General features: G+C 43.3%; 1 protein-coding gene across 1 annotated transcript; it reads left to right on the top strand.

Annotated features, from left to right (window-relative positions):
• The first annotated feature begins 9138 nt into the window (after positions 1-9138).
• Ccr1 (C-C motif chemokine receptor 1) lies at positions 9139-17208 on the top strand. The gene is made up of 2 exons (XM_020179564.2): positions 9139-9444; positions 14251-17208. Exon 2 carries the CDS (start codon positions 14262-14264, stop codon positions 15312-15314), a length of 1053 nt encoding a protein of 350 aa, XP_020035153.1. The 5' UTR covers positions 9139-9444; positions 14251-14261; the 3' UTR covers positions 15315-17208.
• The last annotated feature ends 6228 nt before the right edge of the window (positions 17209-23436 follow it).

The following is a 23436-nucleotide window of genomic DNA, read 5'->3' as shown; positions in this document are numbered from 1 at the left end:
CAAACCTTCAAAATTTCTAGCCAAGCGGGCTCCTGCCTCTATTTCAGAGAGGAATGCTGCTTTTATGTCAACCAATCAGGAAAAATCAAACAAAACATCATGTACGTTTTGAACAGGTTATAAACCCCCAAAACATAGGTGATTCTGCCTTATGGTCATCCCTCCATTCTACCATGAATCCTCCCCTTTTTTGGCCCCCTGCTTCTTCTAATCTACTTCACTTATTTGGACCTCTAATTTTTAACATCCTTGTTAAATTTCTCACTTTCAGGTTACAGACTATCCTGGTCCTCAGACAGCACCAACAACTTCCCACCAGCACCTTGTCACCCTTGGACATGATGGCTGATTTATTTCTTGACAACTGCAGTCCTGCTAGTCTAACAACAGAAAGACCATATTCTCAGCAGCCATATCCTCCCAAGAAACTAATAACTTTCCTGTGTCCTAACAGAGAGCAATACTCTGGACCCGAAGTACCCTACCATCCTCTATCAGCAGGAAGTAACCAGATTGATCTCACCATCCATACCCATTAAAAAATGCAGGGTCCAGAGCTCTTGAGGGTGCCTGTTAGTGTAGGCAGCTAGTAAGACATAAGCAGGAACCAGGGAAGCTCCAGGCAGAATTGTAAAACCCTAATGGCCCACATCTGAACCAATAATTGACCTAATGGTCAACAATTACCACATGGACCCACACCCAGGATTGGTGATTAAGAAAATGGCCCTATATCCTCTCTATAGATCCCAGTCTCCATGTTGATGTTAAATCAGGAAGGGCAAAGAGGATCAAATGTGTAAGCTTAGGTCTTCATAAGTTGGGCTGCCCATGCCCAACTGCCAGGCCATTTGGGGAGGATCCTTAGTTTCACGCCATTCATAATCCCAACCTCTCAGACAAAACCACAGGCCTCAACAGCTTCTAGGTGATTGATCCTTATCCAACTTGCCCCCTTCATACCTTGAGATATAGTTAGTTATGCTTTGTTAACAAATTACCCTTTATTGTCTTCCTATTCCTTGTGGTTCTTTTGCTGTATGATTGTTTCACAGCACCCAGGGCAGCATCCTAATCTTAGACACAATACCCAAGAACCAAGGAACATCTGGACACTCCATATATCAGTTACCATATGGGGCTGCATATTATTCCAAGGGAATTTAACCTATGCCCCATACCACAGCAAACATTCTCTACATCTTTTGCCATATGTCTAAATATTTGTAAAATAAATTCCTAGAAGTTGAATTGCTGAAACAAAAGGCACACACAGAGCAAATTCTGATAGATGTTATCAAATAGCCCTCTATGGAGGGAGAACTGATTTTCACTCCCATCAGCAAGAAGAATGCATGACTTTTCCTTCACAGTCTCACCTACTCAGCATTGGAACCAGATCTGAAGTCAGGGCTGACTCCAGAATTCAGGTGTCCTCACTAAACCTCAGGGTGGGTCTCAGAAGTGGCTATCCATATGGATAGCACAGTAAGTCTGTCTGTAACCAATGACAAATGATGATTGAGCATCTATACCCTGAAAGGTGCTAGGCTGGGCCTGGCTACCTGTTCAGAATCCAAGACCATCTCTTGCCCTTTTGGTCATCCAGCTGACTCCAACTCATCTCTTTAGTTCCTGGCCAAGTGTAAATGTCTTTACAAATGTTTTTGAATCCAACCACCTTCCTATGTGTCTCTTGAACCCTATGCAGACTTCTTCTATCTCACTGGACCATGACACTCTAGACTGGGGTGTCTCACACCACAGTGTGCAAACAGATCCCTTGGGGGGTCTGGTGAAAGTGCTGATTTCCATTCTGTAACCTGTGGTGGGGTTGACAGTCTGCATTTCTGGTAAGTGCTCAGGTCTTGCCATCATTGTGAGTAGCAAGGGTTCAGCAATGATTCTCAAAATATAGCACAAATAAGAAGCACATAGAGGCCTTGTTAAGACAGCCCCTCACCCCTGCCTTGCGCCAACTCCTTCCCCAAGAGGGGACTGGACTCAGGAACATTTATTTCCAGCTATCTCCCAGGTGACAAGAATTCTGCTGCTTCAGAGACCTCACCTTGGGTGATACTAGTTCCCTGCTGAGTCTGATTCATCCCTGGGGCCCTTAACTACCCAGTTAAGAGGGAACACATCCTATGAGATGTGTGATGCAAGAAGCAGAGGGACTGAGGACTGGTGTGAGCCAGCTATATCACTCAGGCTTTCAGGCTGGACACAAGAGGGGACAGGTATGTACACATGACTGTCTATGGCCTGGGTTCAGTGTACATGGGATCATTATCAGTTGCTTCATTCTCGTCTGTCCCCTCATCAGGCTCAGACCACAAAAAGCTGCTGCTGCATTCTTATGGAAACCTTGCATTTAGTGCTGGTACAGTCTGGTGATCAGCCCTTGGGGCCAGCCTTTACAGACTCTGTGGCTCCATCGCCACTTATGTGCATTTGAGGCAAGGAAGAGAAGGGAAGCCAGGAGCTGACAATGTGTTCTTCCTTCATTGGTGGGATCGCAAATCCTGCTCCCTGCCACCCCCGTCTGCTTTGTGTACTTCCTTGTGGCCTGTGAGGAGTTTGCCCCGAGACTCCAGATGGCTCTGTAGTGACCATGTCCCCTGGAGATGAGGCAGAATGAAGGGACTGTACTTGCCTAGAAGATGGTCTTCTAAGTGGCTGCCTTCTGAGAGAACTCATCAGGGCTTCCTCATGTCTATAAACTAAGAAAAGGAAGAGATGGTCCCTTTTCCATTAGATTATCATCACACCTGAGTGTTATATCAGCAACTACCTTGTCACCCTGAGCAAAGCTGGTCTGAGATGTCAAAGCAGAAAAATGAAAAGAACTTGGATTCTGGATGAAGCTGCACAGCTGCCATCCCACCTCTGAACTAGGGCTTTTCAACCCAAGTTGAACATCTATTATGTGGAGATATAGCCATGAACAGAAGGGGGCGCTTTTCAGCCCTTGGGGAGCTGAAATTACATTAGAGAACAGTAGACAAATAACTCTGTGTATGTGTGTGTTAAGTAAAGCAAGGAAAGAGGTCACAGATTCCATTTTAAATAAGATAGGTAGCTATTACCTTACTAATGAGAAAATACCACAATAATGTAGCCATGAAGGAAGAACAGGAGCAGGCTCTGCAGGCTTTTGGGGGAGGGACATTTAGGCAGAGAGAACAGTGAGTACAAAGGCACTTCCTGATATGGTAATGCACTGGATGTGCTCAAGGACATTTCACAAGCCAATTTGGCTGGAGTAGAGTGAACAAATAGGAAACAAAGTCATCCACTGAGAATGAGGATGACAAAAGTGGTGTTGGAGGTTTAAGGAAAAGGTAGGTGATGGAAATAATGTCTAAGATAGGGACATGTTCTCAATGGACACTAAGGACCCTTTGAATGTGGCTGTCATCCATTTAGAGTTATCCTGGTCAGTATGGTTATTTGGATTTTTCTAGCCATATTCAACTTCACAGTGGCAGGTGGGAGTTGGATCTAACCAGGACCAGTGTTTTGCCAACTGGACATGACAAGATCGGAAAAGTACAGAGGGATTGAGGGTGCATGCAAGAGAGGACTAGCGATGATGGAGTATGGATTTTAAAATGATTGGATGTGAGGGCATGAGGACACTGATATCAATGGGAAATTGAAATAGCAATGGACCAAAGATGCCATTAGAGTCAAGGACCCTCAGGAGGTGAGGTGCTGAAGAAAGTGAACAGTGAAGGCGGGGAGTGGTGGTCAGGGGCTGATATGCAGGGAACACAGGTTATGAAGAGGCACAGATATTAGTAACCCAGGAGTTATGATCATGGGGATAGTGGACTGAAAGGAATTCAGGTATTCCTTGGCTAGGGAGCTACAATAAACTTGTGCATTGGAATGGAAGCTAAGCAATGGCTTCAAATTCACCCCCTCCTGGTACAGACAACCTTTTACAATGTGAGTTTGTATGTCCTCCTAAAAGGTAGCTTTTAATTCCTGACTCCTTGAATGTGGTTTGGCTTTGTGGTTTGCTTTGAACAACAGAATGCAGCTGTGGTGGTGGTGACTTCTGAGGCTAAGCCTTCAGATGCTCTGCAGTTTCTACTTTGTACTCATAACACTGGCCTGAGGCCACCATGCAAAGAAGCCCATCTAGCTGGTTGGAGAGGTGAGAAGCCACATAGGCACGAATTGACTCACCTCACTTGAGAACAAACACCAATAACCAGACATGGGAGTTAAGACCAAGTTGGACCTCTCATCTAACCTGCAGAATCAGAGATAATGTCATTGTGATTGTGAGTCCCTAAGTTTTGAGGTTGTTTTTTTCAGGCTACAAAGACATATGTAGGCAGTGACATCACCGAGAATTACAACAAGAGACTGCTAGAGAGTAAGCTATTATTGAGGTTTGTAAGAAAACCATGGTCTCTTTTCTTTTGAGTTATTTTGAATCAGTTGACTTATTCTTTGTTATCAAAAGTGTCCAGGTTATACAATGTCCAATCTATACAACAGGTTCTCAACAAAGATATTTCCCCACCTCCAAACAACTTAAGAATCTCAGAACTCTAGAATCTGTCCCTCATTGATAATTTTCTATTGTGGAGGATAGGAAAGCTTCAGGGAGAGAGTATGTCCTTGGATGATCCATGAAGAATGAGAGGAACCTGACATGATGTGCCCGACATCCTCTTTCACTTAAAGTCATGAGCTATCATAATGGGACAGCTGAGCAGGAGAGAAGGAGAGAGGGGGGACAAGGGAGAGAAAGAGAGAGACAAAGACAAAGAGAGAAAGCACAAATGACTATTGGATCCTTTCCCCTTGGTTTGTCAGGTTGGACTTTGTAGAATGCTGTGGAGTTAAAGATGCCAGAGACCAGGTAGGAAATAAGAGATAGAGATTAAGAAGGAGAAATGACCACCTTAATAGAAGAACTATGGAGTAAGGAGGGGTGGTGAAAAGAGAGGGTGGGAAGGAAATTAGACAGGGAAGGTAGAATGAGATAGGCAGGTAGGGGAAGATGAGGGATGAGGTGGTATGGAAGGTGTTCTGGTGGGTTACTGCCCAGGAGCCTCTTATTTCTTCCAAGGCCCCTCTTGTCTATCTGTGAGACACTTGCCAATCTAACTTGGTATTCTGGAGATGGCGTGGGATCAGAAGTAACTAACCTCTTTCATCATGTAGTCAAACAGTGTGGCAGCAGAGAGACCTGTACAGTCAGGACACCCCTGTGCCCTCTCTTGGAAATTAACCTCCTCATGTAGCAGCTGAATCTGAAAATTCTGTCTCAGTGACAACCAGGCTCCACAAAGCTGAGGTGCCTGGGCACTGCCCTGTCTTGATTAAGCATATAGCATTTCTGGATGTTGAGGCTGAGTCAGGAAAGGAGGAGCATAACAGGACTGGGTCAAGATCAGATGTCATGGGTGACACATGCAGGATGAAAAAGCAAGTGTGAGATGAAGGAAGAGGGGTCAGAAAGTCAGGTCATGGAGTTGACATGAGAGTGTGGATGACAAATTAAGGAATCAGAGTCTTAGACAAACTCAAGGGTAGAATCTTCAGGTGTATACCCCACCAACACTACTCTCTGTTCCCACCACATCAAGAGGCTACAGCCACTACCAAAATGGCCACTTCTGTTTGTTGGTTGAGAATTACCTTCTCAGTATGATTTTAATGGACAAACACAACATAGTAGATGTGTTAGTTGGCCATCACTATGATAAAATACCCAAGAGGAACAATTTTTAAGAAGGAAAGTCTTATTTTGGTTCATGGTTTCAGTCCATGTTGTCCTTGGGCCTGTGGTGGGGCAGAGTATCATGGCAGGAGCACATGGTAGTGAAAGCTGTTCATCTCATGGCAGCTGGGAAGCAAAGAAAGAGACAAAAAGGGCCAAGGTTCCAACAGTCCCTTCAGGGCACACCCCCAGTGATCTAACTTCCTTTCACTAGGCCCCACCACCAACAGGTTCTACCACCTCCCAATAATTCCACAAGCTGGGAACCAAACCTTTAACACACAGTAAGTGTCCTTTGGAGGACACTATTCAAACCATAGCAGAAGATGGTGTGAATTTTATGTATACAGCTATATATTTTTTATTTTTTATTTTTTTTTATTTTTTTTATTCATATGTGTATGCAATGTTTGGGTCACTTCTCCCCTCTTCTCCCACCCCCTCCCTCCCTAACTCTCCCCCGCCCCCTCCCTCTCCACCCCATCCCCTCACTACCCAGCAGAAACTATTTTGCCCTTATCTCTAATTTTGTTGTAGAGAGGGTATAAGCAATAATAGGAAGGACCAAGGGTTTTTGCTGGTTGAGATAAGGATAGCTATACAGGGAGTTGACTCACATTAATTTCCTGTGCATGTGTGTTACCTTCTAGGTTAATTCTTTTTGATCTAACCTTTTCTCTAGTTCCTGGTCCCCTTCTCCTATTGGCCTCAGTTGCTTTAAAGTATCTGCTTTAGTTTCTCTGCATTGAGGGCAACAAATGCCATCTAGTTTCTTAGGTGTCTTACCTATCCTCATATCTCCCTTGTGTGCTCTCGCTTTATCATGTGATCAAAGTTCAATCCCCTTGTTGTGTTTGCCCTTGATCTAATGTCCACATATGAGGGAGAACACATGATTTTTGGTCTTTTGGGCCAGACTAACCTCACTCAGAATGATGTTCTCCAATTCCATCCATTTACCAGCGAATGATAACATTTCGTTCTTCTTCATGACTGCGTAAAATTCCATTGTGTATAGATACCACGTTTTCTTGATCCATTCGTCAGTGGTGGGGCATCTTGGCTGTTTCCATAATTTAGCTATTGTGAATAGTGTGTATACAGCTATATATTTTTTAAAAGAGAGAGAGAGAGAGAGTGTGTATGTGTGTGTGTGTTATAAGTGACACAAGAATTTGGTATCTGTCATTGCTTTTGGGGAGGAAAATGAGAAATAGGATCCAGGAATAGGTGACTTAACTTTTTTACCTTATATTTTGGGTAGTCAAAAGAAGATATCTCAGGGAATTCCTATAGGCCTATGGTTCTCAAAACATATTAGAAATGCCAGTTCTCAGGCCCTGACTGAGGCTTACTGATCTGAATTTCTGGAGGTGAGGCCTAGAAATCTGTATTTTAACAAGCCTTCTGTAGATTCTGATGCATGCATAAGCTTAAGAACCACTGCTCTGACCCAGGGGTTCCAGTTTCTCAAAATGTTTTGCATATTAAAATTTCAGAGCCTAGGGTGCAGTGCAGTCTAATCAAATCATAGTGTCTGACCCAGTGTAAGACCCAGGATCAGCAGCTTTTAAAGAACCCTAGTGATTTTAACACATAGCCAGACCCTTCTGGTCTGCCTTCCTTCAACTCTGGAACCGCTGTCTGCAGACTCAAACCTTTCTCCTTCTTGTAGATTTGATCAGGAGGTTGTGTCACTAGAATTAGTCTACAATGGCCCTAGCTCCAAAGTGCCCACACACGCCTTGCTTATTTAGGAGTGGGGGGTGGCTGAAAGACAGTGCCCTGTGGTTGAGATATACATGAGACTGACCCTGAAGAATGCCAGGGACAATGGGCTTTGCAGGAGCTAAAAACACCAGCATCAAAATCCACCTCCAGCAGCATACTCCTGCTTGGTGCAAGGACTGGGGTGGAAGACTCTCTAGGACACAGTATTACAGCATGGTGAACTCCCCCTGCAGCCTCTTGGACATGATTGAAGTTTCCCACACCTTTTCCTGCTCTCCAGGGAAAAAGACCATGATACACGTCAAGGACAAAGTGGCAGCCTTAAGATAACACTCAAGGTTTTTAGTGAGAGGAGTCAGAGGACCAAAAAGAGAACTGGATGTGGTGGGTGTTGCTCTCTCCTGGTTTCTCTTGTATTTCTCTTGGTCACTTTGTGCTTCCCTCCACTGTACTAGGCTGTGGCAAGACTGAGGAGTGTACGTGGGAGTACGTGGGGGGAGGGTTGCCTCTCACTAGTGAAGGGTGATGATAGACCTGGGTGTGTGTTCAGGAAGGAGAGACAGAGTAGGTGACCTCTTATTTAGAACCAAGCTAAGGAGCAAAAGAAGTTTCCTAGTTCACATCTGGTCCAGTCCATCTATTTGTTTTTGTTTTTTAAGTGTAAAGCAGGAGAGTTTATTAAGATAGAAAAGTGTAAAGTGGGAGAGTAGAGCCCCCAGGGCTGGGGATGGGGGGTGTCCCAAGAGAGGGTGCCCAAGAAATGATGTGATTTGAGATTTTTATTCATTCTTTCCAGAACAGTCCATGCATTTGGAAAAAGAGTACATGGGACTTTGGGCCAAAGGCCCAGAGAAAATCTAGATCCATGATTCCACACTTAAGCATGCCTGAGAATCCCTTGCAGATCTTGTTGAAAGAGATTTCTGGGTCTCACCATTGGAATCTCTGAGTCAGTAGGCCTGGGATGGGACTAGTGAGTCTCATCCCACTCTCTAGTTTTGCATTGCAAGAAAGTTCCCAGGGGCTGCTACTGCTAGTCCAGGGAACTTATCTTGGGAACTATGCCCATACCCCTCCCCCATACCAAGTACACCCTTCCTTTCATGTACAAGTTGAATCCTCCTATGACCATAATTGTTCAGTATTTTCATTTGGCAGAGTGAGATAAGACTTAGAGGGGTGTAAGGAAATGCTGGGATTTGAACGTGGCCCATGTTTGACCACAGCATGAAACAAGAGTACTGATCAGACAGGAAAGGCAAAGTTCAACCGATAGACCTGTACTCCTTCCATGTGAGAGTGTCCTCAAGGTGAAGCCACTCTGAGGAGTTTGATGGGGAGGGGACTGGGAAACAGAGGAGAGGCAGTGAGAAGTTAGTGGTAGGGTAGATAAGACTCCCCAAAGAGAAGCTGCCAACTCTCTTGGGTCCTCGTTTATCAACATGATGATTTTGAGGAACAAGAGTGAGAGTTCCTGTTTAAATCCTTCCATTTGTAATCTTAAAAAAAATAATAATAAATCTACCCGCCGACCACAAGAACTCCATGCCCTGCCCCAACCCAGCTCTTACCCAATTGCTCCACAGTTGTGGGGACAGCTCATTGTCACCTACCTCGCCCAAAGCCACCCAACCTCACCCTACACAAATCCCTTAGGGCAGTGCTCCTGGGAGAAAACAGGGAACTATAGCACAGTGAGCAAAAAAATCCTTGTAGTGAACTTGGCCCTTAGGAAGTAGCAACTGCTGGTGGGTGTGTGGTCATTCAGAGCACCCAACCATACAAAAAGAAGAACTTTACCCGCCTTCTTGTCGTTCTCAAAGACTGTAAAACTGGAGTCCAATCTCCATCATCTTACAGGAAGCTGAGTACTTCCTTCTTGGTTCAAGACCTTGAACCCTGAATTCATAAAGACGCTAAAAGCACCAGAAGCAAAGCCCTTGTGGACGAAATCCCTTGGAAGCTGAGTAAGTGGTGCTTGTCTTGTCTGTGTTGTCAGTTACTGTTGAGGGCAATGGTGCTTGAAGACCTGGGTGCAGCTCAGTGTTCCTTCAAGATCAGGGGGAATGCTTTGAGAACTAGGCAGAGAGATGTTATAAGTAGCCCAGTGCTACTTTGTAAATAATCAACACTTAGAACACTAGGTGGATTTTTAGTACTGGCTGGGTGTTGAAGTGTAAAATAGTTTATTGCTAAAAAAGGAAGCTTTCTTGAGTGACTGATTGTTGGTGAGTGATTAAGAAAGCCAGCTGGTATGAAGTGACAAGAAGCAACTTCTGTGGAAAGTTATTTAAAAAGAAATCACTTGCCAATTTTTCTCACATAGAGAAAAACTAAATATGCTGTGTGAAGAAATTATAGCAAGAGGGAAATATTCATTAGAAAATAAAACAGTGCAGATGTTTTGAATCCAAGGCCCAAACTCCTGGGATTCCACATGTCATGGCCTACAGCTCACCCCTATTCACCAAACAAAGACATGGTAAAAGGCAGAGAAAGGAGGTTATTACACAGCCCTAGATGTGCTGCACGAAGAGGCAGAGTAAGCACTCAGCCCATCTTCAGTCATCGTCAGGGTCAACATGAATTTTAGCTTTAAACAGACAAAAAATTAGGGCAGGGAACAAAGGTGTGTACAGTTAAACAGTCCCAGCCACAGGTGTGTGCCAGTGGGTCATTATCTCAGTCCAAAGAAGTGTTATCACTGATCAGGATGAACAAGTCATTGTTGCCTGGTGAGTAGTCTGTCTCGTGGGTCTCTACTATTTTTTGGGGGGTAGTTTCAGCCAGTTCTGTACTTCCTGGAACCCAAGGTGATTACAAAGTAGCTGCACAGAGAATGGCTTGGAGCAAGGATGAATACAAAATGGAGGCAGGGATGCCAGGCTTTTCTCTTGCTTTTAGTTAATTTGTGGGCCTAAGTAAGGGGTCTGTGCTTTTCAGCTAAAGCAGTTTCAGTACCTCTTACAACACCAGGGCGATTTGATATGGATCTAATTTCTTAAGAAGATTAGAGCCAAGGAGACTCAAAAGTCAGGACTGCCTGCAGTCCGTCTTTGGAGGGAGAATTTCACCCATCCAGAGGCAGGAAGCTGGCTCAGGAAGCTGAGATGCATCTGTTCTGTTCTATTACCCAACATGCTGAAGATAGTGGGGCATGACAGGTTCCTACTTGAAGTTTTCTTCGATATGGGGTCATAGAGGGCTGCATATTTCCAAAGAAGAGTTGGAAATCACTGAAGTTTCCATAGTCCACCATCAGGCTTGACTATCCTTTAGGTCTCACGTCAAGTAGCAAGCAGTACAGCTCTGCTATTTGGTCTGTGAAGCCTGGGCAGTGCTGTGCTCTATAATAACAACCTTCCTGAAAAACAGAGCCCTGATGTGTAGTATTTGCTGATTTCCATGTGTGAATACTCCCGATGTGGTCAATTTCAAGCTTCCAACATGCCAGATGTGGAGCTGGGAAGAGATAGATGCATGTATTTGGCTCTTATGAACCAGAATAAGACAGCCAGCCCACCACTGGGCCTGGGTGTCTTATACCACCACAAGCTGCCCTTTCTCTGCTCAGAGACTTCCAAGCAGGAGGACCCTGGCCCTAGGAGTTTCCATGGCTACAGCTGATCTCTGTGCAGCAACCTTGAGATAGACTGTTGAAGCAGACTATTAACAGGCCTGACTGGACAGCAACATGATCCTTTGATTTCTCCTACAAGCCTCACCCCAGGTCATCTCCTTTTAGAAGCAGCGTGCCCTGGAGTTGTTGTGGGGGACCTGACAAGTTAGACAACAGGTAGAGTTGGAGGCTGGGCAGAGGTGACTCTGTTCAAAATGGCACCTGGCAATGCTGACTCAACCAAATTTCTCAGAACTGGGCTCATGGGGACAGCCTTGTACCCACTGCTCTTTGTGGTTTCTATGTTTTGCTGCTTCCACTGCAAACCTCTCAGCTCCCCCCACCCCACAACATGCACGAAGTGCTGACTTCTAAACTCAGCTGACCTCCCCGTGAGCAGTCATGAGGGATGCAAAAGGCAAACATCTCTCTCATGGCTTCTTTAGTGACTGCCCGCTGGGTTTCCCCAGAACAAGGGCTGATCGGAAAGAGAAGAAAGAGTGAGTCTTAGGGCTGGGTCTGGTAGGAAATGAAAGACCCCCCCATTCTACCTTCCTTCCTGCACACCATAACAGAATATCTCTGCCTTCCATGGGTCACTGCAGAATGTGGATTTTTTAAGTGGGAAACATTCTTTAGAGAGAGTAGAGGGAGAGTAGCAGAGGCCCAGTTTCAAATCAGGAATGGCGAAGTAGATGTCATCTACTTAATTGATTGTCATTTGGGTCAAACTAATTTCAATCAATAGTAACATTGAAATTTTCACTTATTTTTATTCATTTTTAATGAAATTTCACTTATTTTTGCTTTAACTGACACATAGTAAGTGTACATTTATGGGATGTCATGGGACATTTCAATACCTGTATACACTGTATAATCATCAGACTGTCACCTCAGACATTTATCATGTCTTTGAACTTGGAACCTTATAAATCTTCCCCAGCTATTTTGACATATTCAACTAATTATTGGCAATCATAGTTACCTACCATGCTATAGAACATCCAACTACACGCTATACCCGCTAGCCATTCTCTCCCCATTACCCCCCCACCCCACACCCTTCCCAGGCTCTGATTCTATGAAATCACCTTTTTAGAAACTTCAAAGCATCATTCACATGAAAGGGACTGCTACTGTCTATCTTTGTCAGGAAAAATCATTTTCTAGTTTATCTACAAAGAAAGCTAGCAGGGGAAACTTGGAGATAAGTTACATCCGTCAGAGCGAGACTAGAGCCTGGAACATCCAGGTAGTGACAGGCCTCAGAGAAGGCCCACTGCAGGGAAAGAGGTCCCTTGATACCCACTGAATGTCTGGTAAGATATTTTTTATAGTAATCCTGCAAGGTAGGTGTTACTTTGTCCAGAGAAGTGAATTAATTTATCCAAGGTCACATAGCTAATAGATAACACCAATGCCCATATTTCCTTTGGAGAGGTGTCTTCAATAAACAATCAGAGAGCTAGGCATGCTGGTGGACTCCTATAACCCCAGCTACATGGTAGAAAGATTGCAAAGCACGAGACACTGGCTGAAAGATAACCAAAGCAAAAAAGGGCTGGGAGAATTGGACAAGTGATAGAGGTCCTCCTAGCAAGTGCAAAGACCTGAGTTCAAACCCTAATACCACCAAAACAATAAATAAGTAATAAGCAATTGGGAAAGACTCAAAAGATATGCTAAAAAGTGGAGGCTGGGAGAAGTCCTTCAAGGCAACCTGGTATCCAGGGGCTCTTTTTTCCTTTGCTGCCAGGCAGTCCTGGGTAAAAACATCCAAGAGCTTATTTCAGATGTCCAGTTGTTGTCTGTCACTGTGACATCACTGCATGGCTTAAGGCCTTTGAGCTTTTCTCTTCCGACCCCCCAGTTTTCTCTCTCTTTTTGTCTCTAGGTCACATCCCATTTTCTCTATGCATGCTTCCCTCTGAAGCCCCCTTGAGGCTCTACAGGAGGTCTCTGGAGTTAACCCATAGACCTACCTGTGCACATAAGTGCCAAGTGACACAGGCCAGACGGGACCATTCTGCCACTCTCGCTGTCCTCTACAGAGTAACGGGGAGGACCAACTAGCATTGCACTATGGTCGCTCTGTGGGTGTTTGGGAGTAACGTTTACATTGCAGGACATTCATGGCCCTGCCTATCAAATGACAGTAGCATCGTCCAGTCTTTGTGATCCCCCCCAAAAAATGCCCACACATTTTTAAGTGCCCACCCCCCAGGGACACGATGTCACCCTTGGCTGAGAATCTTTTTAGACCCAAGGCAGTAAAGATCTATTTGTAAGTCTTTGATTCTTAGCCAGGACTCTTTTCCTGTCCAGAGTCCGCCTGTGGACTGCACAGCGCAGGGTCACCACTGTGATTAGAGGCAGGAAGTTCAAGTGGATTCAGGGCAGGATATAGAGTGACGCCCTTGGGGATTTTGAGCGCTGGCTCTCATTCTCACCAGGTGTGGGGCCTTGGGCTCATTTCCAAATACTCTGCACCTTTGTGTCACCACTTCTAAAGTGGGGACAACAATGGGCCTTAGCCCTCGGGAGCCCATGAATAATGTGGGAAAATGTCCCTTTGTCCCGTGGATTTTTCCTTTACAGCACCCACTGCTGAACAATTGAATTAATGATTTGTGCACTTGTATTTTTTTTTGTCACACTGGGTCTTGAACTCAGGCTTCACATTAGCTAGACAGGCTTGCTACCACTTGAGTTATGTCCTTGAGCTCTTTTTTCCTTTAGTTATTTGTTAGATAGGCTCTCAAGCTGTCTTCGGACCATGATCTTGGACCTATGTCCCCTATGTAGCTGGGATGACAGGCCAGGCATCCCCACACCCAATTTATTTGTTAAGATGGGGATCTTCCTAACCTTTTTCCCAGGCTGGCTTCAAACTGTGATCCTCCTGAGCTCTGATTCCAGAGTAGCTGGGATTACACATGTATACACCATGCCTGGCCCATGAAGTTGTCTTGCTGAAGCCTATAGTGTCCATGAGAACAGATAGGACCTGGGTCTCCCTTGCTCACTGTTTCATCCCCAAGGCCTGGAAGACAGTAGGCATCAATAAATAATTGTCAATTGGTTGAAGAAATGCCTTGCCTTTGTTGCCCACTGCAAAATAAATACAGGAACTATTGTCTTTGATCCACAGGAGAAGTCACCATGGAGAATTCATCCACCACAGAGGACTATATAACCACCGAATATGACTATGGGGACACAGCCCCATGCCAGAAGGTGGATGTGAGGGCCTTTTCGGCACAACTGCTGCCACCGTTGTACTCTCTGGTGTTTATCATTGGCTTGGTTGGTAATGTCCTGGTGGTCCTGGTCCTCATGCAGTACAAGAGGCTTCGAAGCATGACCAGCATCTATCTCCTCAACCTGGCTGCTTCTGACCTGGTCTTCCTCTTCACGCTGCCCTTCTGGATTGATTACAAGTTGAAGGACAACTGGGTTTTTGGGAATGGCATGTGTAAGCTGCTCTCTGGGCTTTATTATGTAGGGTTGTACAGTGAAATCTTTTTCATCATTCTGTTGACAATCGACAGGTACCTGGCCATTGTCCATGCTGTGTTTGCCTTGAGGGCCCGGACTGTCACCTTTGGCATCATCACCAGTAGCATCACTTGGGCTGTGTCCATCTTGGCTTCCATTCCTGGCTTGTACTTTTCCAAGACCCAGAAGGAGTTCACTCACTACACCTGTAGCACTCATTTCCCTCTTGAAAGCATGACAGACTGGAAACGGTTCCAGGCTCTGAAACTGAACATTTTAGGATTGATTTTACCTCTTATTGTCATGATTGTCTGCTACACAGGGATCATTAATATTCTGCTCAAACGACCCAATGAGAAGAAAGTCAAAGCCGTCCGTCTGATTTTTGTTATTATGCTTATCTTCTTCCTCTTTTGGACACCCTATAATCTGTGTATACTTGTTGCTGCTTTCCAAAACCTCCTGTTCACTGATCCGTGTGAACAGAGCAAACAGCTAGACATGGCCATCCAAGTGACGGAGGTCATTGCCTACACTCACTGCTGTGCCAACCCAATCATCTATGTCTTCGTAGGTGAGCGATTCCGGAAATACCTCCGCCAGTTGTTCCAAAGGCACGTGGCTATGTGGCTGCCCTTCCTCTCCATGGACAGACTGGAGAGGGTCAGCTCTATGTCCCCATCCACAGGAGAGCAGGAACTCTCTGCTGGGTTCTGACTAAGACCACTGGAGGCTGACCAAGGTCCCTGTGGGAGTGACAAGCCACTCACACTACCAGGCAAGGAATGGACACAGTGTGGCTCTCCCCACTGGATTCTGACACCTGGCACAGCATGAAATCATAGCCACTTAGGGTCAGAAGTTTAAAGGTGGCCTAAACCAAGTCACGTCTGGGTCTTCAGTCTTTTTCCTGGACTTCTCCCTGGTAGAAAGGACTGAAGTGGGATGTTCCAGAAATTAAGATAGTGGGTGTCAGGGGAGGGCTTGGACCCACACAGGATGTTGATCTGTGAATATTAGCATTTGCAAACTAAGCCACTGTGGCAAACCCCAACACTCCCACCAATGAACTGAGAAACAGCGATTTCTTCAGCCGACTCCACTCATGGAGCCTCCCCTACTCTGCTGCCTCGGCAGGATCTGGACTCTTGGAAACTCTGGGGAACATAGAGCTCAGGGTGGATGAACTTGACACTGAGAAATAGGATTTGGGAACTGCTATAAGCAGTGGAATAAGAAAGCCCTTAGAATTTTGTTTTGTTTTGACAGTGCTGGAATTTGAACTCAGGACCTGACACTTGAACCATACCTCTAGTCCTTCTTTGCGTTAGGCTGTTTTTCAGTTGGGGTCTTTCTTTTTGCCTGGAAAGGCCTAGATTGCAATCTTCCTACTTACACTTTCCTCATAGCTGGGATGACAGGTGCTTGCCATCAGACCCAGCTTATTGGTTGAGATGGGGGATCTCACTAAATTTTTGCCCGGGTTGGCTTCAAACACTGATACTTCTGATCTCTATTTCCCAAGTAGCTAGTATTACAGGCATGAGCCACAACACCAGGCCCATGGAGAGAATTTTATATTTGGTAAAATCAAATACTTCTGGCAGAGGCTGAACACAGACAAGCTAATGTTCTGCTTCCTGATAGTCACAAAAGGAACAGGTTCCTCATTTTTTATCTATCATCCTTTTTTTTTTTTCTTTTTGCACTATTGGAGTTTAAACTCAGGGCCTATACCTTGAGCCACTCTGCCAGCCCTTTTATGTGATTTTTTTTTTTTTTGAGATAGGGTCTCAAGAACTATTTGCCTGGGCTGGCTTCAAACTGAGATCCTCCTGGTCTCTGCCTCCTGAGTAGGTAAGATTGCAGGCGAGAGTCATCGGCATCTGGCTACCATTCTTTTCTTTCTGAACACTTTTCAGAAACTCCATTTTTTGCACATTAGTTGATGTGTTGGAAAATTCTGATGGCTTTATTGCAGAAATTAACAAGAGGCAAAATGAGGCATGGCTGGTTTTCTTCCTTCTGGTTCTTCTCCCAAGCCTTCTGTTTAATGGATCAAGTTCTGGCTGTCCCCTTTAACCTAGCAGCAAAAAATAATAGCCTGCCATGCCAACTGATGGTGTTTGGAGCTAGGAGGGAGAAATGCCCACTAGGAAGATGACTGCCCTTGCAGGACAGCGGGGAGGGATCCTGTGTTGGTGTGAGAGGTCAAGAAGCCCTTAACTCAAGTATCTTATTACCCAAAATGTCCTTCACCCTTCATCTCTAATCAAGGACCGCAATTTACCATTCTTTGTTCCCTTTTCCCTCAGAAATACTGTATATTGCTTCAAAAATTGTTTTCCTAAAACAAAAACTTGTTTCTAGAAAAGCTTAAAGGCACCAAGAAAATAGGAAAACATCAAAATCACCCACAATCTCACTACCCAAAGACAACCAGTGTGCAATTTTAGATGTATTTTCATTTAGTTTTTGGTTTTTTTTTTTCTGTCAATATTTATGATTGTAACAAGGACAGACTTCAGGTGTACTTGCTGGTCTGTTGTTATTGTTTTTAATTAGCAGTATGATTTAATCACTCAGGCCAATAAATCATTCCAAAGCATCATTTTGGCGCCTGCATTGAAGTCTGTGTTCACTCATTTACTCTATGATGGCTTACAAAACCAATTTCATCCAACAGCTCTGAGTCAGGTCCTGCTTCATGAAAAATAAGTTCTTACAGCTTTGAGAACCACTGAGGCACAAGGGGCATCCGTCTTTGTGAAGCACTCAGGCCAGTGAGGCGGACTGACAAGGGATATCGACAGATCACAAGCCACAGGAGTGGGGGCTGCTGCAGAGTGCTCAGGATAGGAAAGGGGAGGAAGACGTCCTAGATGGATAGGTGTCTCACCTGTGACACAGTGACACCACTGGGCTGACCTCCTCCCTTTTTTGGAGACTAGACTTGTACTTTTACCTGGGCACCCTCTCCCTTTGGGTGGAGACTGGATGTTCCACATGTCATCTTTGTCAATGAAGCTGGTGTCACAGGGGTCTGGAAAACTTGCAGGGGAGGAGGTAACCCTGCCCTGATCTTCCTGTGGGAAACGCAGGTCTGAGAATTGAGGTGGATGTCAGCTCTCCACTTTAAGAAACATTTATCCACTACTTTGATTAAAAATAAAACCACATCAAAAACAATTCTCAAGCAACAGTGATTTCATAATGAGAAATATTTCACTACAGCTCACCACCAAAAAAGCTTACACTTTTTTTCCAGGCTGGCCTTGAACCACAATTCTCCTAAGTAGCTAGGATTACAGATCTGTGCCACCACACCCTGCCAGTTCATTTTTTAAGTAATACTTGCCCCCTCCCTTATTTCAAAGGCAATATGTGTTTAATGTAGAAAACTAGAAACAGCTAAAAAAAAAAAAAGAAAGAGAAAGGAAGAAGGAAATGGTAATTTCTGAAACCCCAGTACCCAAATATGGCTGCTCTAAGCATATTAATGTTTAATGCATTTCCTCCCAGTACTGACACTAAGTGACACATGTGCATGCCTCACAGTCAATATGCTTTTGTGTAACTTCACCCATGTTTGACACACAGTAAGCACTTAAGGAAATGCTGGTTCAATGGATGACTCTGAGCCCCCAGTTTCCTTACCTATAAAATAAAGATGAGCCTAGTACTCCTCACATGCAGCCATTCTGAGAACTAAATGAAATAAGCCAAGCAAGGGGGACAGTCTTCCTCCAATGTTATGTAATGGGACATCTGGCTTCTCCCTGCCATGCTTTCCTCATCCATCCAACACTCCTAGCTCTCATCCCCCGACCTCATGGGTTCCTGGGGTGCAACCCAACCTCATTGTTATTGTTACTCTTGTTGTTTTCCCATTTCACCCTTACAGAAGGGCTTCCAGAAGAGCAAAAGAATTCCCCTATCCCCATCCAGACTCCCCAACATCAATATCTTATCACATTTGCCTGAAGTTAATCATTCTCTCTTAGGCAGATAGATAGATATATAGATAGAGGGATGGGTAGATAGGTAGATAGATAGATACATACATACATACTAGATACATAGATATGTAGATGGATATGTATGTATATAGATATGGATGGATAGATAGATACATAAGTAGTCAGGTATATGGATGGATGGATACATATGTACATGTCTACATACATAGTGGATGGTTACATATATACATACTTCACTAATGGATACATACATACAAGAAAGATAGATAGATAGATAGATAGATATGCAGACATATGTGCTCCAGAATCATCTGAAAGTGAGTTGCAAGTCTGATGCCTCATCCCTTTCATACTTCAGCATGCTTTTACGAGCAGTGGGATACTCACCTCCCAGTTCACCAGACAAGCAAGCAGCCACCACAGACACAATATCGCCAGATAATTTGCAGCCCTCTTTCTGATTTTACTCACCTTGCACGTGATGTCCTTTCTCTCCCTGGATCGCAAGCCACTTATTAGTTGCATGCCTCTCAGGTCTCTTTCAATCAAGAATGGTTCCTCAAGCTTTTCTTGTCTTTCGTGGACTTCAACACTTGTGAACACTCCAGTTACCAGGTAGATAGTGTCTCAATTTGGACTTACTCTGTTTCCTGATCACTAATTAGATTTGGGTTATGCAATATCACAGAATTGATGGATACCATGTTCAGAGTACATGATATGTCTTGCAAATTGACCCTAGAGTCACTAAGAAATATGTCTCAACTCTTTATCTCTGATAATATTCTTTGTCTACAAGTTTATTTTTTTATATTAATCATTCTAACTTTTTAATGCTTATTCTTAGCATGGTATATCTGTTTCAGACCATTTGTTTTCAATCTATATGGTGTTTTGTTTTATAATTTAAAGTGAATTTCTCAGAGAAAGCATGGAGTTTAATCTTTCTCCTCCAGCCCTGGCAATTATTTCAATTGAATTATTTAGTTCGCTAACAATTTATATAGTTATTGATATTGTGTTTATACTTTGCAACATATTTTTCTATTTGTATTTTATTTTCTCTCTCTTTTATTTCTTGCTCTCTTTGGTTATCCAGACTATCTTTAATATCCCACTTCTATTCCTCTGTTAACATTTTAGCTATTCTTCTTTAAATTATTATTTTAGTGCTTGCCATAGGTATGTATCATATCACAGTATGACATGTACAATACTACCTCATATAAAATGTAAGAACTTTCTTCCATCCCCTTATTGTTGCTATCACACTCCACATCTACATATATAAAAGCCAACATAATACAGTGTTGTTTTGTTTTAAACAGTCTCTAAAGACATTACATGGAGAAAATATATCCTCTTTTATATTTACCCAAGTTTCTGTCTGGTGTCAATTTGCATTATCCTGAATAACTTCTTTTAGTATATCTTGAGCATAGATCTGTTGTAAAAGATTCTGCTGGCTCTTTTTTTTATTAGAAAATTTCCTTATTTCACCCTCATTTTGAGGGATTTTGTTTTGAAAAGCAGATTATTCTGCATCAGCAATATTTTCTTTCAGCATTGTAAAGATATTTATTCTATTGTCATCTGGACACCATTATCTCTGATAGAAGGTTAGCAATCATCATATCACCCATAAAATGTGTCAATGTTTTTTCTCTGATTACTTTAAAGAATTGTACCTATCATTTATTTTTAGCATTTTTGCCATTCTTTGTGTTTATCCTGCTTGGAATTCATGAAATTTATCGGATTTTTAAGTTGATGTTTTGCCCCAACTTGAGAAATTTGGAGCCATTCATTTTCTTCAAATACTTTTTTTTTCTGATTAACTTTTCAAGGACTCCAGTATATTATTAAAGCTGCTTAATATTGTTTCAAATCTCCCTTTGAAAATAATTTTTGTCCTTCTTGCTCTTAAGATATTTTCCAGTAATTTATATTCAAATGTACTGATCTTTCTTCTACTGTATCTACTATGTTGTTAAGATCACCAATGAATTACTTCAGACACTGCACTTATCAGTTCTAGAATTTCCATTTGATTCTTTCAGGTAGTTTCCACTTGTCCACTGGTATTTCACATTGGCTCATTCTCTCTCTCTCTCTCTCTCTCTCTCTCTATCTCTATCTCTATCTCTCTCTCTCTGTCTCTCTGGTGGTTACTGGTGTTTGAACTCATGGCCTCTTGCTTGCTAGTCAGGTGCTCTACCACTTGAGCCACTCCACCAGCCTCACATCTGTTCATTCTTTTAATTCCCAATTATAATAGTTGATTTAAAGTCCTTAACTGCTAATGCATTAAATCATTATAAAATGAGGATAAGCCAGATACCCATCTTATGAGGCTTCTCTGAAGGTTAAATGAAATAAAACAAGTCAAGTGGTACAGTCTTCCTCCAACTTTATCTGATGGGACATCCAACTCCTCTCTACCATGCCTTCCTCATCCCCCCAAGACTCCTTAGCTCTTTCAGACCACCTCCCTCCCCTCTCCTGCCATGGTCCTGTGTTCCTGGGGCCTAGCCCAACATTGGAGTCATTTGGGGATCTGTCTCTATTGACATTTTTTTTTTAAATTATGGATCAAATTTTCCTGTTTTTTTCACATTAATCAATTTTTTATTGTAGGATAAACACTGGGGTAATATGTTACAGGGAATCTATATTATCTTCCTGTAAAAAGTACTGACTGTCTTTCATTCTGTCAGCTTGTTAAATCATTAGTGCATACTTTTGGCCCTGTCAGACATAGTTTTGCTCTTTGTTAGGGTGTATCTATTTCAATTTTGACCGTAGTTGTGGAGCTTGGTCTTCATTCTGGGGTTGTGGTCCCCCAAATGCGCAGCATTATCTGGGAAATTGTTAAAGAATATGAATTCTCAGGCCTTTCCTCAGAACTACTGAACTAGAAAATTCAAGTGTGAGTCACAAGCCTTTCAAAGAATTCTGGCATGTGCCAAACATGAGAGGTGGCAGGCTTTATCCACCCTGACGGGGCCACAGCCTGACTGTTCCCAGGGCCATGCCAACCCTGGCACCTCCATTCAGTTCTCAGCTGCTCAGCCATTGCTCTCTCCCATGCCCTAAGGAGTCTTAACTTTCCTCTTCACAATCCTTCCTTTAGCCAGGGACCCAGCAGAAAATCCCCATGGAGACCACTGAGTCCCTGCTCTGCATGATGGCCTCCTCCCAGGACCCTTCTCCGAAATTCCGGCTACTTCAGCAGCTGAGGACCAGCACTGTCTCCTCAGCTCTGTGAATTCCCAGGTCTGCCTGGGCTCTGACCCCCTGCACCACCACAAGAAAGTGTTCCCAGGCAGAGTCAAGGTGAATGAGGGACCCACTTCTGTATGTATTTCCCTTTTCTCAAGGATAGTAATCCTCTACTTCCCACAACTGCACACCTGAAAACAGTTGCCTCATACTTCATCCCATGTCATAATTGCTTTTCCATTGCAAGTAACTACAACACCAGTTATTTCATCAGAACCAAAACCAGAAGTCCCTTCTAAGGCATTTTATGTGCTTCATCTTCTTTTCATGTGTCATGAAAAATATGTGTTGCTGTTTTGTATGTAGTGTTTTTAATTTCAGTAGATCACATCCATTTCTGACTTTCTTAACATATCACTTGGTTTGTAAAATCTTCCATGTTGCTATTTAGATTAGTTCAATGCATTTCTTTTACTTGCTGCCCAGTACTCCTAGACCCTATCTTCTACGTCCTTCTTACCTACTCTCCAAAGATTGCCTCCAACTCTCTGATCTTGAAAGTGAAGCTGCAATATTCTCATTCAGACTTCACTGGAGGTGCTGGGTCATAGGGAGTAGAAATGAGTTCAGTCTGCATTGCTCCTAACTGTGCACAAAGGTTCCTCTCCACTCATGCTCACCAACATGTGCCCTTCTGTGCTTTCTAATCTTTGGTAGTTTAAAGTCAAGTGACACTCATGGTTGTTTCATTTTGCCTCTCTCTGCTTACTGATGAGTTTGAACATCTATTGATATGCTTGCTGTGGGTGTTTGAGTTTCTTCTGCAAGTTACCTATACCTGTTCATACTTATGACCATTTTTATTATTATGCTCACTGTCATTTCTTTCTTCTTCAATTTTTTTTGTGGGACTGGAGTTTGAACTCAAGATTTCGCACTTGCAAAGCAGACACTCTACTACTTGAACCACCCCTCCAGTTCATTTTGCTCTGGTTATTTTGAAGATGGGGTCTCGAAAACTATTTGTTCAGGCTGGCCTTGAACCACGATCTCAGTCTCCCAAGTAACTAGGATTATAGGCGTGAGCCACTGGCACCTGGCAGTCCACCATTTCTTATTAATTAGCAAGAATTATTTTTATATTCTGGATTTAAATGTTTAATGCTATAGTTTTCTATCATTGTAGCATCTGTATATTACTTTGTATTATCATTTGTTGAATAGAAATTTTTATTATTCTTTTGTGGTGCTGGAGATCAAACCTATGCCCTTGTGCATACTAGGCAAGCCCTGCACCCCAAGCCCCAAATCCTTAATTTTGATACCAAAATTTTAATCAACTTTTGTCCTTTGGCTTGTGCTATTCAAATGTAGTTTAAGGGCAACTTAGACACATTTTTTTCTATTTTGTCCTGTATTTTCTTTTATTGCCATAATATTTAACTTCTCATTTATATGTTTAATCTGATGCGTACTATGGCAAGTTGTTCAACTTCTCAGAGATCTGTTGTCTCCATCTTTGAAACAGCAGAATCTCCCTAGCTAGGTTGTCAAGATGGTTAAATGTCAATGCATACAAAGTGCTCATGAATGTCTGGCACATAGCACCATGTAGGGGGTTGTTATAATTTAAAAAA

Source organism: Castor canadensis, chromosome 17 (genome assembly GCF_047511655.1).
Source record: "Castor canadensis chromosome 17, mCasCan1.hap1v2, whole genome shotgun sequence".
NCBI lineage: Eukaryota > Metazoa > Chordata > Mammalia > Rodentia > Castoridae > Castor > Castor canadensis.
This window is presented reverse-complemented; position numbering and strand designations above follow the sequence as displayed.